The sequence below is a fragment of the Balaenoptera physalus genome, assembly GCF_965194825.1.
Source record: "Balaenoptera physalus genome assembly, chromosome: 16".
Classification (NCBI taxonomy): Eukaryota; Metazoa; Chordata; class Mammalia; order Artiodactyla; family Balaenopteridae; genus Balaenoptera; species Balaenoptera physalus.
This window is the reverse complement of record NC_138898.1, coordinates 15768075-15783642: the sequence shown is the minus strand read 5'-3', so window position 1 is coordinate 15783642 and position 15568 is coordinate 15768075. Positions and strand designations below refer to the sequence as shown.

Sequence of the window (15568 nt, the reverse complement as noted above, 5' to 3'; positions counted from 1 at the left end):
CATCTGTGTAGCACTCGACAGCCCCAAAGCATTTCACATCCAGTACCCGCCGTGGGCCTCAGAAGAGCCCTACCGCAGCACGCAGGTGAGCCTGGCTTTGCAATCAGGTGGCCCAGGCAGAGTCCCAGCTCTGCAGCCAGTAGCTGTGGGACCTCAGGCAAGTCAGGCAGCACCGTGACATGCCACCTTCCCCCCCTCGAGAGTCCCCAATCTGGGGACCACCGCTGTACCCAACCATACCACACACAGTGCCACCAACTAACCTTGTCCATCCAACCCTTCCTTTTGTCATCTCTTGCTGACTCAGTGATGTCCCCAGAGTGACTGTCCCAATGCTTTCCCATCTCACCTTCTCCCACCCTCACTGGGACCTCCTCCCACCATCTGTCCTCTCTGGGCTTTGAATCTACCACCTCTCCATCTTCTGGCTCCTTCCACCCCTCCTGCAAGCCTACGCAAGGCTTCACTTCCTTCCCCACTCCCTTCAATTAACACACTCCTTCAGAGAACAGCCTCTGGCCACCATATGCCCAACCGCAGGACTGACTACACCAGTCTCCAATGGCGGCTCATGACCATGCACAAGGGCCTTATCTCAGCTTCCAACCCCAGAGTGTGGCCCTTTTGCTTACTCAACAAGCATTTACTGAGTGCCTTCATGTCTGGTGGGGAGCCCTCCTGAAGATGTTAAACACACTCCCAAGTGCTGGTCTCCACTGACAATACACACAGGGATGGGAGACCCTGCTTCCGGTCCATAGGAGCCCAGAAACAGGTCCTGGTGTGACCCGCTGCACCGGACAATGTTGATGCTCCGCCCACATCCCCACACGTCTCCCTTCTTCCCACTTTCATGAGGTCCCACCACACTGGCTTCTGAAAGCCACTACAAGCCAACTTTTTTGGGGTCTGTTTTTACATCTTCCTTTGGGCTACTGAGCCCACTTTGTCCCCACACAGGCAGAGGCAGAAGTGCCTGGGAATTTATGGCCCCCAAGCCCCTTAATCAAAGCCTAAATGGAACAAGAGAATGAACCCTCGAGTCCTTTGCCTCAGGTCAGAACAACTCTGGGGCATAACCCAGGCTCACAAGGAAGCCTGCAGGAGGGGCTGAAGCCGCCCTCTGTGGGATCTGCCCAACAGCACGTCCCTGCTTGTTTCCTGGGTCCCCAGCCCCCTCGGGGAGCACTTCCTTTGTACGTCACCTGCACACGAATCTCATCTCTGGGCCCTTTTGGGGAAACTTGACCTAAGACACCTGGCTTAGCTGGCATCCTGAGGAAGTCAAGGTTCCAAAAAAGTTGCACAGGTGGGTTCCAGCATCACAGTGGAAATACCATTCCCTCCAAGAAGTGTGGTGATAAAAAGATAAGCTGCACAACAATGCAGGCACGGAAGGGGGCACACTTTCTGAAGGGATAGTTAAGGAATCAAACAAGAGGCTCCTTTGTCCGTGGTTATCCTAAGGCTCCATTGGAGAGGCCTGGAGTTTGAGTCCTGTAAACTTTGGGTACCAACTGTGAGACTGCCCTCAAGGCTTGCCACTGTGAGGTACAAGTAAATGGAGTGTGGATGACCTATTTTTGGCTACCCACTCCCACTTGCTGTACCATGTGGGTTGTAAGTCCCTCCTCTCTCAACCTGTGCTGAGAGTGTGTGTGTGTGTGTGTGGCAGGGGGTGGGTAGGCATCTGGCAAAAGGTGTGTGGACAACTGGAGTCCCACCCAAACACAGCAACAACTTGGGATACCAACACCAGTGTGTGCCAAGCACACACCTGACGGAGCGTACAGAAGAGGGGCACGAATGGGTGATCCCTGCCTCCATGGAGCTCACAGTTCAGAGGCGGAGGCAGACATTAAACAGATGAGCGCACTGATTAATCACAAGTGTGTTAAGGGCTTTGCGGAGCAAGTAAAAGACGTAATGATAGCACCCACTGGCGGCCCAGTGGGAGGGAGGCTAATGTAGGCTGCTGACTACTTCATCCTTTGAATGACAGTCACTTCAGATCCCTCCCTTGGCCTCTGTGATAGTGAATTCTAGTAGATCCCCTCCCATCTCTGACCACTGCCGCCATCCCTACACATTAAGCCCTCGCTCTCCAGTCCTTGGGTTCTTCCTCTCTCTCTAGAGCCTTCCCCTCGCTGATTTCATTCCCCTCCCACATGAGGACCGCCCTAAGCAAAGGAATCCTATGCCTCTATCTATAGCCCTTAACTCTGTCAAGACCAGTACTTCCAACTGCATTGTGGACAGCGCTACCTGGATGGTGAGCTGGGTCCTTGAACACAGGCTGGCCAAAACTAAACCCATCCCACTTCCCCCCGTCAAATCCTCTTATGTTCCCACTTCTCCCAGCCACAGACTCAGAACCCCCGAGGACCTCTCTGACTTTTCGCCCTTTCTCATTAGATGCCAGGTCGTATAAAGTCTTTGCCCTTAACATCTCTTATCTCTCTCCCTTTCTGTCCATTTCCACAGCCAACCACCCTAATTACCCCAAGTCTAAACTATTTTAATAGCCTCCTAACTGGTCTCTCTGCTTCCAACCCACCCACTCAGCAAGTCATTAACAGATTAACTATCTTAAAATACCACTTCAGACCAAGATATTCCCTTCCTAGTAATTTATAAATTCACAAATAGTCAGAAAAGTACACCAAGCTGTGCATGAAGAGGTTCCCCACAGCATCATTTACACCAATGAAATGCTGAAGTTAACTGTCTGTCAATAGGAGATGGGTTTACTAAGTGACACATCCCCATAATAAAATACTGTGCAAGTGTCAAAAAGAATCATCTAGACCTACAACTACAGTGATATAAAAGATGGCTTCAACATACTGTGAAGTTAAAAAAGCATGTTGCAGGACACCATGTAAAACATAAGACGATTTTTGTAAAGCTATAGATAATGTAGCTTTCTCTTTCTCTTCATGCACAGACACAAAATCTGGGCGGATATGACCCAGACCATTAATGGGGAATAACTGTAGGGAGAAAGATTGCCTGAGGGTGTGTGTGGAAGATTATTTTCTGTAACTTTAATCTAAGTATAAGATATATACAGAAATGGGCACAAACCTTTAGTGTACAGCTTGATGGATTTTCACAAAGTAAACACACCCATGTAACCAGCAGCCAAATGAAGAAGCAGCATTACCAGGATCGCCAAAGCCCACTTGTGCCCAGTCTTCCAGGCTCTATCTCACTCCACAAGGGTGGCCACTATCCTGATCTCAAACATCAAATATTTTGCCTGTTTTTAAACTTTATATACAGAGCATGGTCTTCGGCAGGGGGCGGGGGGCGGGGTGCTGGCTTCTCCTGCTCAGTATTATGTGGACTGTATGAGATCCATCTACATTGTTGTGTGTAGTTGTAGACTGCTTATTATCACTGCTATAAAGTATTCCACTGTATGAACACATCGTTCCACAATCTACTTATCCACTGTACTGCTGACGGGCATCTCATTTTTTTCCAGGTTGGGGCTATTAGAAATAATGCTGTTTTAGTGCATGGCCTTTGGTGAACATTTGTACCTGTGTCTCTCGGAGATATACCTAAGGGCGGAAATATACCTAACGGCTGGGTCATAGGGCAGGCATCTGTTCAGCATTAGCAGATGCTGCCAAATGCTTTTCCAAAGTAGTTGTACCAATTTACACTCCAATCCGCCCATTGGGGAGATTTTATTTCTCTTTTGTAGGCTGCTGTGTCTTCTGAATGTTTTATAGCTAAATGTATTAATTCTAGAACGTAAATGAAGGTAAAATATAAATTTATAAATAAATCATGACTTCATGCCATGATCCTATTTAAAACTTTAGAATAGCTCTCCACTGCCCATCAAATGAGCTACCCCCTTCACACTCAGGCATTCACGACTCTCCATCACCTGATTCCCTCCCCATCTGCTCCTGGTTCCCCTCTCAGTCTCTGCACTCCAGCCCAGCCAGGCACCTCTTTGCTCCATGTACATCCTCAGTAACTGCCTCATCCCCATTTTCTCTCCTTTACTTTCCTGCCTTACTAACCTTCCCTATCAAAATTCTGACCATACTCCAGAGTTAAGTTTTAAATAACAGTTTATCAGAAACTCGCCAAACTCTTAGGGCTGTTATGAGGATTAAATATAATAAGGTAATGTAATAATATAATGACATTTAATCCTCAGGACATCCTAGATGGGCTGTGGCACACAGTAAGCACTCAATAAGGTGGCTATTATTAATATTATTACCATTGTGCCAGATGCTATGCCAAGTGTTTTACATAGGCATCTTCTCATTTTAATTCTCACAATAAGTTGTGAGATAGTTCCTACCCCATTTTATAAGGTAAGAAAATGAGGATAAGGAAGGTTAAGTAACTTTCCCAAGGACACACAAAGCTACTAATGGCAGAACTAGAATTCAAGCCCATGTTTCTCTGACTCCAATAACCATGTTTTTAATGAACCACTAAACTAAACTCACTGCACTCTATCACAGAATTTAAATGCCATCTCTTCCACAAACCCTTCTCTGATCAGACTCCTTGAGTCCCAGGGGCACTTTATCTTCACCTTCATTAGGGTATCTATTCCACTGCACCTTGAAACACAGTCCTTGGTCAACCTACTGATTTCCCTGTCTACCGTGTAAGCTCACTCAGCCGTCATTTCCCTTCCGCACCACGGACAGCACCCAGCATTGCCCATCCCACTAACAGCGTTTAATTGAATTGCTTTTATTTTTAGGATGTGTCTTCAAGAAAAGTGCAAATTCTCCAGTGAAGAAAACAAGTAAGTCTCATTCAGTTGTCCATAACTGAATACGAATGTGTTTAATGTACCTTCTCCCAAAAGCAAGTATTCATAAAGGAACAGGTTAATAAAATGATAATAAATGATTAGATGACATTACTTTTAGCACTTACCCTTTACCAGACACTATTATATACATATAATATTTTTATATACAGTATTTCATATACATGATGTATTAAATTAATGTAAATTATAATATGTAAATTATAACTTTATAAATGTATATTTGTTTACATGTGTTTTTATATATGTTTATGCATATATAAAATTTAGCCATAACTCTGAGAGTCAAGTATCATTACCCTAATTTTACAAAAAGGAACCAGGCTCAACGCAGTTCAGCAACTTGCCCAAGGTTACACCAGACAAGAGAGTGCTAGGTTTTAAATCCAGATCTTTGTAAAAACAGATCTTACACTCTTAACCACTAGAGATCTCAGTAACGTGGTGGTGGAAGGGAGAGGAGGGAAAGAACACTACCATTCTCCACTTCGACATTTCATCCAAAATGAGTCTTTACAGCTTTGTTTTCTAGATGAGGAGCCCAAAGCTGAGAGAGGTTATATGACTTGCTGCAGGTCCCCAGGCTCTAAAATCCCTAACCACGTCACTGACTGGAGTATCATCTCGTTTCTGTGAGTGGCCTCCTCCAGGTCCATATCACAGCCTGTGAAGCCCTCCAGACACAAGAGCTCTGGGTCAGTGGGCTACTTCAAAACAGGGTGATCCCCTGGGGCTCACTGCTTTCCCTTCCCACGGCCACTGCCCTTCTTGTCCCTCCAAGATAAATACTCTGGAGGCTACTGCCTCTTCTTCCTCCATGGTCAGCCTCTTCCTGGCCTAGCTATTCCCAATGACTTCAAGCGTCACATGTCTCCCCTGCCCGGGTCTTAAAACTCATCTGAAAACCAAGGGCTGAGTTGACATGCAGGCACTCAGGCCTCCATAGCCCTGATGCTGCCTTTGGCTGTATCTCCAAGGACAGGCCAAGGAAGCACAAACCCTGAGTGAGAACCCTTTACCTTCCCCCTCTTCTCTCCAGAGCTGTCAATATCTGCCTTCCCTTAAAATCAGAGAAAATTCCTTTTGGAGGGAACTTAGGGGTCGTCTAAACCAAGGCCTTCCTTGTATAGAATGGCAACTGAGATCCAAGAGGGACATGAGGTAATGACCATGTTGGCATTAGGATTCAGGTCTCCTCACTGCCAACCTCTCAGCTCCATTTCACAGTAAACAGCCACTCACGACTATTTCTGAAGCATTCAGGAAGCAGCAAAGCCTAGTGGTTAAAAGCACGGATGATGGAGTCTGATGGCCTGGGTTGTAAAGCTGGCCCCAGTCACATTATTAGTAGTGCTATCTTGGGCCAGTTACTTAACCTCTCTGTGTCTCACTTTCCTCTTCTTCTTCTTCTTCAAAAAAATGGAGAATGTAATTTATGTGCCTCATAGGATGTCTGTGAGGATTAAATTAGTTAATACTTTTTTTTAAAGTACTTAGAATAGGGCCTGGCACATAGTAAGCACTATTTAGTACGTGACATATAAATATTTGTTAATTAATTAAGTAAACTGTCTCCATGCCTCCTTTGGGGACACAAATTTGAGCCTGCTCTGCATCACCAAGTTCAGAGCTCACATCCCCACCTACTCTTGCCTGGATGACTGTAAGAGCCAATTAACTCAGAGGCTCCCAAGCACCTGCTCAGAGGCCAGTGCGAGTCTGACAGTTTGGAATATGCTGGGAACTTAGTTAAAATACAGATTCCTTGGTCTTCTGTCCTGGGCATTCTGGTTCAGTAGGTCTAGGGTAGGGCTCATGAATCTGTAGTTTTAGAAAATCCCCTGGTAACTCAAGTACTCGGCCAGGTGGTCAGCCCCTACTCTAACTGGTGTCCTCTTCTATCAGTTCTCCACTCTGTGGCCTGCATAAAACCTCCACTGCGGTACCCCATTGCTTGCAGAATAAATTCCAATGGCCTTAACACACACTGCCCTTCTGACCTGGTCCCAAGTTACATTTCCAGTCTTGTTTTTTTCCCCCTCTCCCCAATGTGCTCTACATTCCATTCACACTGAATAATTCAGGTAATTCCAAATATTCCATGTGACTGGCTACTCCAAATGTCTTACCTATCATCCTACATAGGAAATTCTCAGCATTCTCTTCTCTGGAGAAAGATGCTTTTAAAAACAACTGTTTGTTGAAGCATAATATACAAAGTGTACAATTACACAGTATACAACTCTTAAGTATACAGCTTGATGAATATTACGAACCGCACTCACTTACACCAGCACCCGGATCAAGAAACGGAGCATCACCAATGTCCCCAGAAGTCAGTCCCTCATGAGTAGCAGTTACTTCCCCTCCAAGAGTAGCATTATCCTGGCTTCTAACAGCCCAAATTGGTTTTGCCTATTTTGTACTTCTATATACATAGAATCATCTAGTATATACTCTTTAGTATCTGACTTCTTTCACTCAACATTATGTTTGTGAGATTTACCCATGTTGATTGTTTCATTGCAGTTCATTCATTCTCGTGGCTTTATTGTCTTACATTGTGTGAACATATCAAAATTATTTTTATTCTTTCTACTGTTGATGAGCATTTGGGTAGTTTCCAGTTTGGAGATATTACACATAGCTCTGCCAGATACAATCTTGTGCATGTCTTTTGGTGACCATCTGTGTACATCTCTTCTGGGCACATACCTAGGAATGAAATTACTGGGTCACAGGATACGCATTTGACATGCTCTTTAAACGGGTTAAGCAAGATGTGGACTGGAAAGTAAGACGTAGATTATCCTTCAGCAGGAAGCAATACTCTGAAACGATGAGGCTCAGGACTAGAATATTTTAGGAAGGAGACTGAGAAAACTGTCAACTGTCTATTTGGCTTACATTTATATTCCCCAAATGTAGTATTTGTTAAGTCAGTGTATAGAGGGCAGACAGCACCCAGGACAGGAGAGGGAGGAGTGAAAAAGGCCTGGAGCACAGTAGGCATTCAAAAAGTGCTGGCGATTATAATTAACCTCTTCAAGGGTCAGGGGTCAACAGCTCACTGATACCATCTCTCACAAAATTGTCATTATTTCATTGATTCTAAGACACACTTTTCAACATCTCTGAAATTAAGATGTGAATGACAACTGATAGCATGTCATAGTTAAATTCTGACATGTTTTTAATCTCTCGTGGTGGCACATAAAATAACATTGCGACTTGCAATTAGCTGGACATCCAGATGCAGCAGGAACTGTCCGTGGTGCTGACCGGATCCGGGGTCTGGGCTTGCCTGAAACAGAGGTAGCACCTCACAGGGAGCAGAGATCTCAGAACAAAGCAACCCTATCCCCCGTTTGTTTTAAAACCACAGTTCCTTCCCATGGGCTTGCTGATGTCTCAAATCCCACCCTTCCATGTAAAAACAGGAACTCCCACTTACTGGGCTCAGCCAGAACCTATGACAGGTGCTCAGCAGACATTACTTCATCCAAGCCTCACAACCACTAGTGTCTCCATTTTCAGAAGAGAAAGCTGACTCAGGGAGGTTAGTGAATCCAGACCAGAGTGTAATTTTTGCCCTTTAGGCCACTTTTCACTGGGGATGGCGGGGGGGCAGGGTCCCGAAGACCTTTATCCAAGAGGATCTGAAGGGGGAAGAGGGAGAAATCATGAAGACGCACAGATGAAATAGGCAGGCGCAAGGAAGGCAAAGAGCACATGATAGGGATTTGGGAACACTAGACAGGGAGAATTTGAAGATTTGAGAGGATCAACTCAGTAAGGTATATAAATGTGCTTTGCGACTCTACAGGGTTCTGCTCCTGGAAGGAAATGTTATTCTCACTTATCCAGTGAAGTATATATTTATTGAGCTCATTTCCTATACCATGCTTTTCTTGATCTTGCAGATTCTAATAAGACACAGTCCTTGTCCTTAAGGAACTTACAGTTAATAGATGGGGAGAGGAGATGAAACAGATAAATAATTATCATTTATTCAAAAAACTCTTACTAAGTGCCTATTCAGAGCCAGGGCCTGTGCTGGAGACTCCTAACACAGATGAATTAAGCCCAGACCTGGCTGAAACTCCCAATCTACCAGGAGTCAGCCAATTAAAGGGGCAATATTAACACAAGGTGTTATAATTACAAGATAGTATAGTTCAAGGGCAAAGATATACACAACATTATGAGAGCCAAGGAGAAGATAATTAATACAGCACTGGAAGTAGAGGTAGGGTCTGGGTTGTAGGGAGAATTATTTCAATGCTGAGTTATACTTGACTACAAATAAAATCGTTAAGATTTTATTGTAGATGGAAGTACTACATTTTGGGTGACCACAACCAAAGGCTATACTGACAAATGGAAAACATGTAGAGAGAGGGCAAAAATGTGGAACCAAAATATAAACTGAGGACAAAGAGTTCTGAATGCAGAGTAAATGCATTTGGGGCAGGGGGAGGTCCTACACTTAGCAGGGATGGCCAGGGGAACGTCATTCACTCTATTCCAGCTCCCGGTCTACCGAGGGCATGGGAAGACTCCAGAGTGGGAAGACTTTCTGGAGAAGGGGCATCTCAGCAATCACTGGAAGGAAGACAATTTACAATTCCCACCAGTTTCCCCAGGAAGCCATTCCCACCAGCTCTTGGGACAAGCTGAGCAAGCGCTGGGAGAAGCTGGGTTGTGAGCAAAAGGTACAGTCTATGGTCCCATCTGGCACTAGGAAGCTTCATAATCCACACAGCTTTCAAGGCTTCCAGGATCTGCCCCAAACCTATACTACAAGTCTGACATCATGCACATACCAGGTGTTCCATCCACACTGGATTACTCATCATTCACCAAACAGCCCATGTGCTTCCATCTTCTTAAGAGCACAGGCTCTGGAGTCTGAATAACTGGGTTTGGGACTAGAAGCCCTCTGAGACTATCTGAGTAAACTAAAGAAAGTTACTGAACTTCTCTGAGCCTCGGTTCCCTCAAAAAACAGAAACAGTAATAAAACCCACCTTACTTTGTTATAAGGATTAAATGTATTGGTTAGCTCTCACTAGGTTGTGTTGCACTCACAAGTGACCCCCAAATCTCAGTGGCTTATAGAACCATGGTTTAGTTCTTGCTCATATTAAATGTCCCTTGTGAGTTAGCTATAGCTCTACTCCATGGATTCTTCTGGAATCCAGGATGAGGAGCAAGCCCTATCTAGGATAGGGCTAGTCTCATGGCAGAGAGAAAATAGAAATGATGGAACCATGAGATAGCTCTTCTAATTACTGCACTCTTCTCTAGGTATACTTCAAAAAAAAAAAATTTTTTTTAATATACAAAAGTAAAGATAAAAATATGCCCCTAATAATGTAAAAAGGCCAAAGGTGTAGAGGAGGTAAGGAAATTCTCTCCCTAGGCACATACATTGGAACGAGAACTCATCAAGCTACCAAAATGATTTGCTGTAACAAGGCAGCATGTTAGCCTATTATAGCACAAGTCCGCATTAACGTGAAATAAATCTTCTCGTGCCCCTTGTGCGGCTGAACTCAAGAACACAGCATATGGAAGTGACTGTCATGATAAGATAAAGGCACTCAGGATGCTTTTATCTTATCATGATAAAAGGCGGTCCAGTGGTTAGGACTCGGCGCTCTCACTGCCAGGAGCCCAGGTTCGATCCCTGGTCGGGGAACTACGATCCCACAAGCCACGTGGCATGACCAAAAAAAAGAGAAAAATTTTTTAAAAAGATAAAGGCACTCAGTAAATTATAGCCACTATTATCAATAATACTCTGAGATAGACAGCAGCATCCCTAACTCCCAGAAATTCTCAGAAAACTGAGCCTCTGAGAACTGAAGCAGTTTGCCCAAGGTCCCACAGCAAGTGAGTGGTGGAGAGACAATGCAAAACAAACCCATCCTATCCACACACAGAGTTGAACACATATGTTCACAGCAGCATTATTCATAACAGTCAAAAACTGGAAACAACCCAAATGTCCATCAACTGATGACTCCATAAGCAAAATGTAGTAGTATATCCATCTATTGGAATATTATTCAGCCATAAAAAAGAATGAACTACTGACAAATGCTTCAACAGAGATGAACCTTGAAAATATGCAAAATGAAAGAAGCCAGTCATGAAACACCACATATTCTATTTATGTGACTATTTATATGAAATATCCAGAAGAGGCAAATCCACAGAGGTAGAAAAAACAGAGTAGTAGTTGCTAGGGGCTGGGGTGAGGGGGGACTGGAGTGTGACGACTAATGGGTACAGGTTTCTTTTGGGGGCCTGGAGGGGGGAATGTTCTACAATTGATTGTGGTGATGACTGCATAACTCTGTGAATATAGTAGAACCCACTGAATTGTACACTTTAAATGGGTGAATTGTATGGTATGTGAATTATCTCAGTAAAGCTCTGCGTGTGTGTGCGTGTGTGTGTGTATCATTTCCCACGCCCTCCTGTTAACCCTTATTCTACACTGACCCTCACAGAATCAAGGACCCAGTAGTGTCGGGTGAGTAGGCTTTTCAGGTCAGCACTGGCCTCTGCCAGGGGCAGCAAAGGGCTCCAGCTGAGCAAGAGGCCAGCGCACAAGGCCTGTTGCAAAGGCCAGACGAGGCCTGGGCTCGGCGGTTGGGACCCCAGGTGTGCCATCTTCAAAGCACCCACATGCGCTTGGATCCCCACAATGGCACATGGATGAAATATGCGGTGGTTACATGGAGCACAGGGGTTGAATTCCTTAATGACAGTCCCACCAGGGCAAACATTCCTCTGTGTCCCTGGACAAGCCTCCCCCCATCAGCAACACCACCTTCCCCGGTCTACACGTGGTCAGCTTCCTTCAGAGCCTATCAGACCCAGAAGAACTAGCCAGGAACACCTGAGATCCATTGGTACCAGCTGGAACCACCTGGCACCGTTCCTCATGAGAGCAAACCTACCTTAGATGAGTGGCTCTCGGCACCAGAGGCTGCTGGTGAAGCTGGCCTCAAGCAGCATTCCTTCTCGGTTGCCACTCAACTCATCCAAATCCCATGACTGCTCGAAAACCAGCCCCTCTCAGCACCACTGCAAAGGAGACCAGCTACCCCAGCACCCACCTAACGCTTTCCAGGCGAGAACCTCCCCACACACTCGCTTAATGCATGCTGGGGTCTCATATTCGCTGGATGGAAGTTCCATCCTTTACCTTCGACAGTTTAAACAAATCCCTCCTTTGTTGTGGCCTTAGCTGAGCTGCAGAGCAGCTGGGCCCCATCTTGGCTAAGAAGCCTAGGTTTCTTTCTGCTCCCTCAAATGAGAGCAAGGACCATGGTCCTCTTGTAGACTGGCAAGGGTGCCTGGCACTCAGCAAGTACTCCATACACTTTCAGGAAACCAAAGGCTACACTTCCCAATTCCAGCCCTGTGCTTCTCAAACTTTAATATGCAAATGAATCACCTGGGGATCTGGTTAAAATGCAGATTCTGATTCAGCAGGTCTGGGTGGGGCCTGAGAGTCTGTATTTCTAACAACTCCTAGGTGAAGTTGATGCTGCCGGTCTGCAGCCCACACTCTGAGTAGCAAGACGCTAACCCATTCCACTCACCCTCTTTTCTGATTTCTTTGCCTTTCTTAGTTGTGCAAGGATCCTCTTGGGAAGCTGATGGAAGCTATTCTCACTTTCCTTAGAAAAGTACCTGTCAGCACATACACACAGTACGTTGTATAAAATTTTGAGGCTTGCAGTCCATGGGTTAAAAAACCCTTCCTTTGGACAAACCTTAGTTCTCATGGAAAAGAGGATGCAGTAGGGGACAGAGGGAAAAAAGTCCCAGCAGAGTTAGGACTCCTGGGTCTGGTCCTAGCTCCACTATGGACCTGCAGTGTAAAATGAGACAAGTTTCTGCACCTCTCTGAGCTTCCGTTTCCCCACCATGAGGGGACTGGACTAGATTACGATGATACACAGGTTTTCTCTTTTTATGCCAACTCTGGTAGCTGTTGCCTAAAATATCCCGCGTTAAGAATTCTTAGACTATGTCTGGATTTGGCAGAAAAGGGTGCTGTGATTGACTGGTGATGCCTGCCATGGTCCCAGGAAAGGGGGGGGGGCTTAATTGATTGGTAATGTCTGCCAAGGTCCCAGGCCTGGAGGGCTATGGGCTTCCTGCCAGGTAACCAGCCTACCTGGAGGCTGGAGAGCCCTTCTAGCTGTGACATTCCAGAACTCATTTGGAGTCATCCCAGATTGGGGAGAGTGAGGTCTGTGCTTGTCCTCAAGGGAGCAGGAAGGGATAATTCTTTAAGCTGCTGGCTTCTCAAACCTGCCACCCTGCAGCCCCCTTTGAGACGAGGTAGCAGAATCCCTGCTCCACAGCAAAGAAGGACAGTGTGTCCTTGCACTCTCATCTTTGGTTATTTTTAACTCCAAGGACAGAGGCGCAGGCAGAAGCTGAAATACGGAAGGGCTGCGGCGGGCCACCCAGCCTCCTGAGGGAGGGGAAGCCACCACCCTCCCATCTTCCCAAGATGCTCCATCGTTGGCCAAGTGAAGGTCAAGGCAAGCTGCCAAGGGACCGGGGAAAGTTCCTCACCTCCCATGTGAATCCTTCCACGGCTCCGCCCTTCCTTGGTACAACCACAAACCCTCTGCCAGTTCCTATCCCACCACACCCTGTATCCTGTTCAGTCATGCATCCGGTCCACATACACGTGCCGGGCCTTGTACTAGTGCTGAGGACACAGCATCGAGCAAGGCAGATGGGGGTCCCTGTGCACTGAGCCTTTCCAGTCTAGGGTGGAAGACAGACCACAGACAGGATGGCAGGGCAATTTGGTAGTTACAACTGCAGTAAGCGCTTGGAAGAGGACATGGCTGTGGTCACCCCACCCCCACCCCCAGGCCTACGAGTTCTTCTTCAAGAGCTGGGGTGTTCTTCATCCTTCTGTCCCTGGCACAGAGATTAAGCTGGCACGGAGGAGGGTTCACACAGGGAATACTTATTGAGTGGACATATTACACGGGAGACATCGCCTGGGGTTTGAGGATCCCACAGGAGCCTATCTCAGACAGAATGAGATCCATTCGCTCATTCACTCATTCGCCAAGCATTTTTCTGAGCACCTTCTATATGTCAAGTACTGCTCTAGGCACTGGAGCTAAAGCAAGGAACAAAAATAAGGGAAACCATCTGTCCTCCTGAAGCTCCGATCCAGGGGAGGCAAGCAAACACCAAAGTCCACAAGTACGTGAAGACACAGAGGGTGATAGAAGGTGATGGGTGCAGGGGTGGGTGTTTTGGTTTTAGACAGAGGTCAGGGAGGCGTCACCATGCTACGTGAAGGAGGTGAAGAAATGAGCCACCTGGATATCTGTGGGGAAAGTGCTCCCAACACAGAGGACACAAACATACAGACTGCAAGTGGATTTACATCTGGTATGCCTGACAAACAAGGAGGCCAGAGCAGCTGGAGCCGAATGAGAAAGGGCAGCGGTCTGAGATGACGTCGGAGATGACGCGGCAGGTGAGAAAGCACAGACCTGGGGAGACAAGCACACTTTGCATCAAGCCTGGCACACGGTGGATGGAAATGATGGTGATGACGACGATGACGCTGCTGATAAGGCAGCTAGCACGCACCGGGCACTGGCTGTGCGCTGTGTGCTACGCTACACAATTAACATGGACTCATTTATTTGATCCCCACAGCAACTCATGAAATAGCTCCTATGCTACCCACATTTTACAGATGGGGAAGCTGAAGTTCGACAAGGTTTATGCATCTTGGAGGTGGCAGGGCTAGAACCGGAATGCTGGCAGTCTGGGGCCAGAGTCTGACGTCTTCTGATCTTACCAGCCCTGTTGCCCAAGCCCTGTGAGTGAGTGAGTACCAGTTTCCTTCCTTCCCTGAGTTTTTAAACCTTTTGGACTCCTTTACAAATCTTTTGAAAGTTGTTTATCTCTTTTTAAAAAACTCTGGTTTTCTCCAGAAAAAAAAAAAAAAATAGATGCACAATGACACAACTTGGACATAATTTCAAGAGGTCAAGGGGATGACTTCCGGTCCCAAAAGGAAGCACGTTATATACATTTGTAGCTAAAGCAAGAATTGTCAGAGTTGTCCAAAGAGGCAGGAGGAGAACATGTGTTCCTACTTCGACAATTTGTCAAGAGCCTACTGGGAGTGAGGCACTTAAGAGATTCGTGGTATTTCATTTAACCCTGTGAGGTGATTGTTACTATGCCCCATTTACAAATGGGGACACTGAAGCACGGAGAGGTTAAGTGACTTGCCCAAGATCACATGTTGGTATCTGGCAGAACTGGAACCTACTCCAGTTGTAGCTGATCCCTGACCTCAGTCTCTATTCCAGACGGCCTCCTTCTGGATTCCCGAATTGCACCCCTCATCTTCCCAGAGAGGGCAAGAAACGTGCTCAAGGTCTCAGAGCTCAATATATTTAGAGCTGGGTCTAGAGCTGTATTGCCCAATATAGTAGCCACGAGCCACATGCGACCACTTAAATTAATTACAATTTTAAAAAATTAAGAATTTAGTTCCACTGTTGCACTAACCACAGTTAAAGTGCTGAACAGCCACATGTGGCTAGTGCCTGCCATTTTGGACAGCACAGAAACAGAACATTCCATCGCAGAAATTTCTATCGGACAGCACTGGTCTTGAATTTGGTCTCTTGACCCTCAACCTAGCATTTTCCTACTGTCAGAGGC

The 15568-nt window shown here is 46.1% G+C and overlaps 1 protein-coding gene across 3 annotated transcripts in view; it reads right to left on the bottom strand.

The window, feature by feature from the left end:
- The window catches only part of RIMS4 (regulating synaptic membrane exocytosis 4), a 64423-nt gene that overhangs the window by 26618 nt on the left and 22237 nt on the right, over positions 1–15568 (bottom strand). The window contains exon 2 of one of the 3 annotated variants that reach the window (XM_082430238.1): positions 14249–14376. The exons of 1 other annotated variant lie outside the window; for it this stretch is intronic. In XM_082430238.1, the coding sequence (XP_082286364.1) occupies positions 14249–14376 (128 nt within the window). Of the gene's footprint in view, positions 1–14248; positions 14377–15568 lie in introns of those variants that run through there. One more of the 3 variants, XM_082430240.1, reaches the window with a different exon arrangement.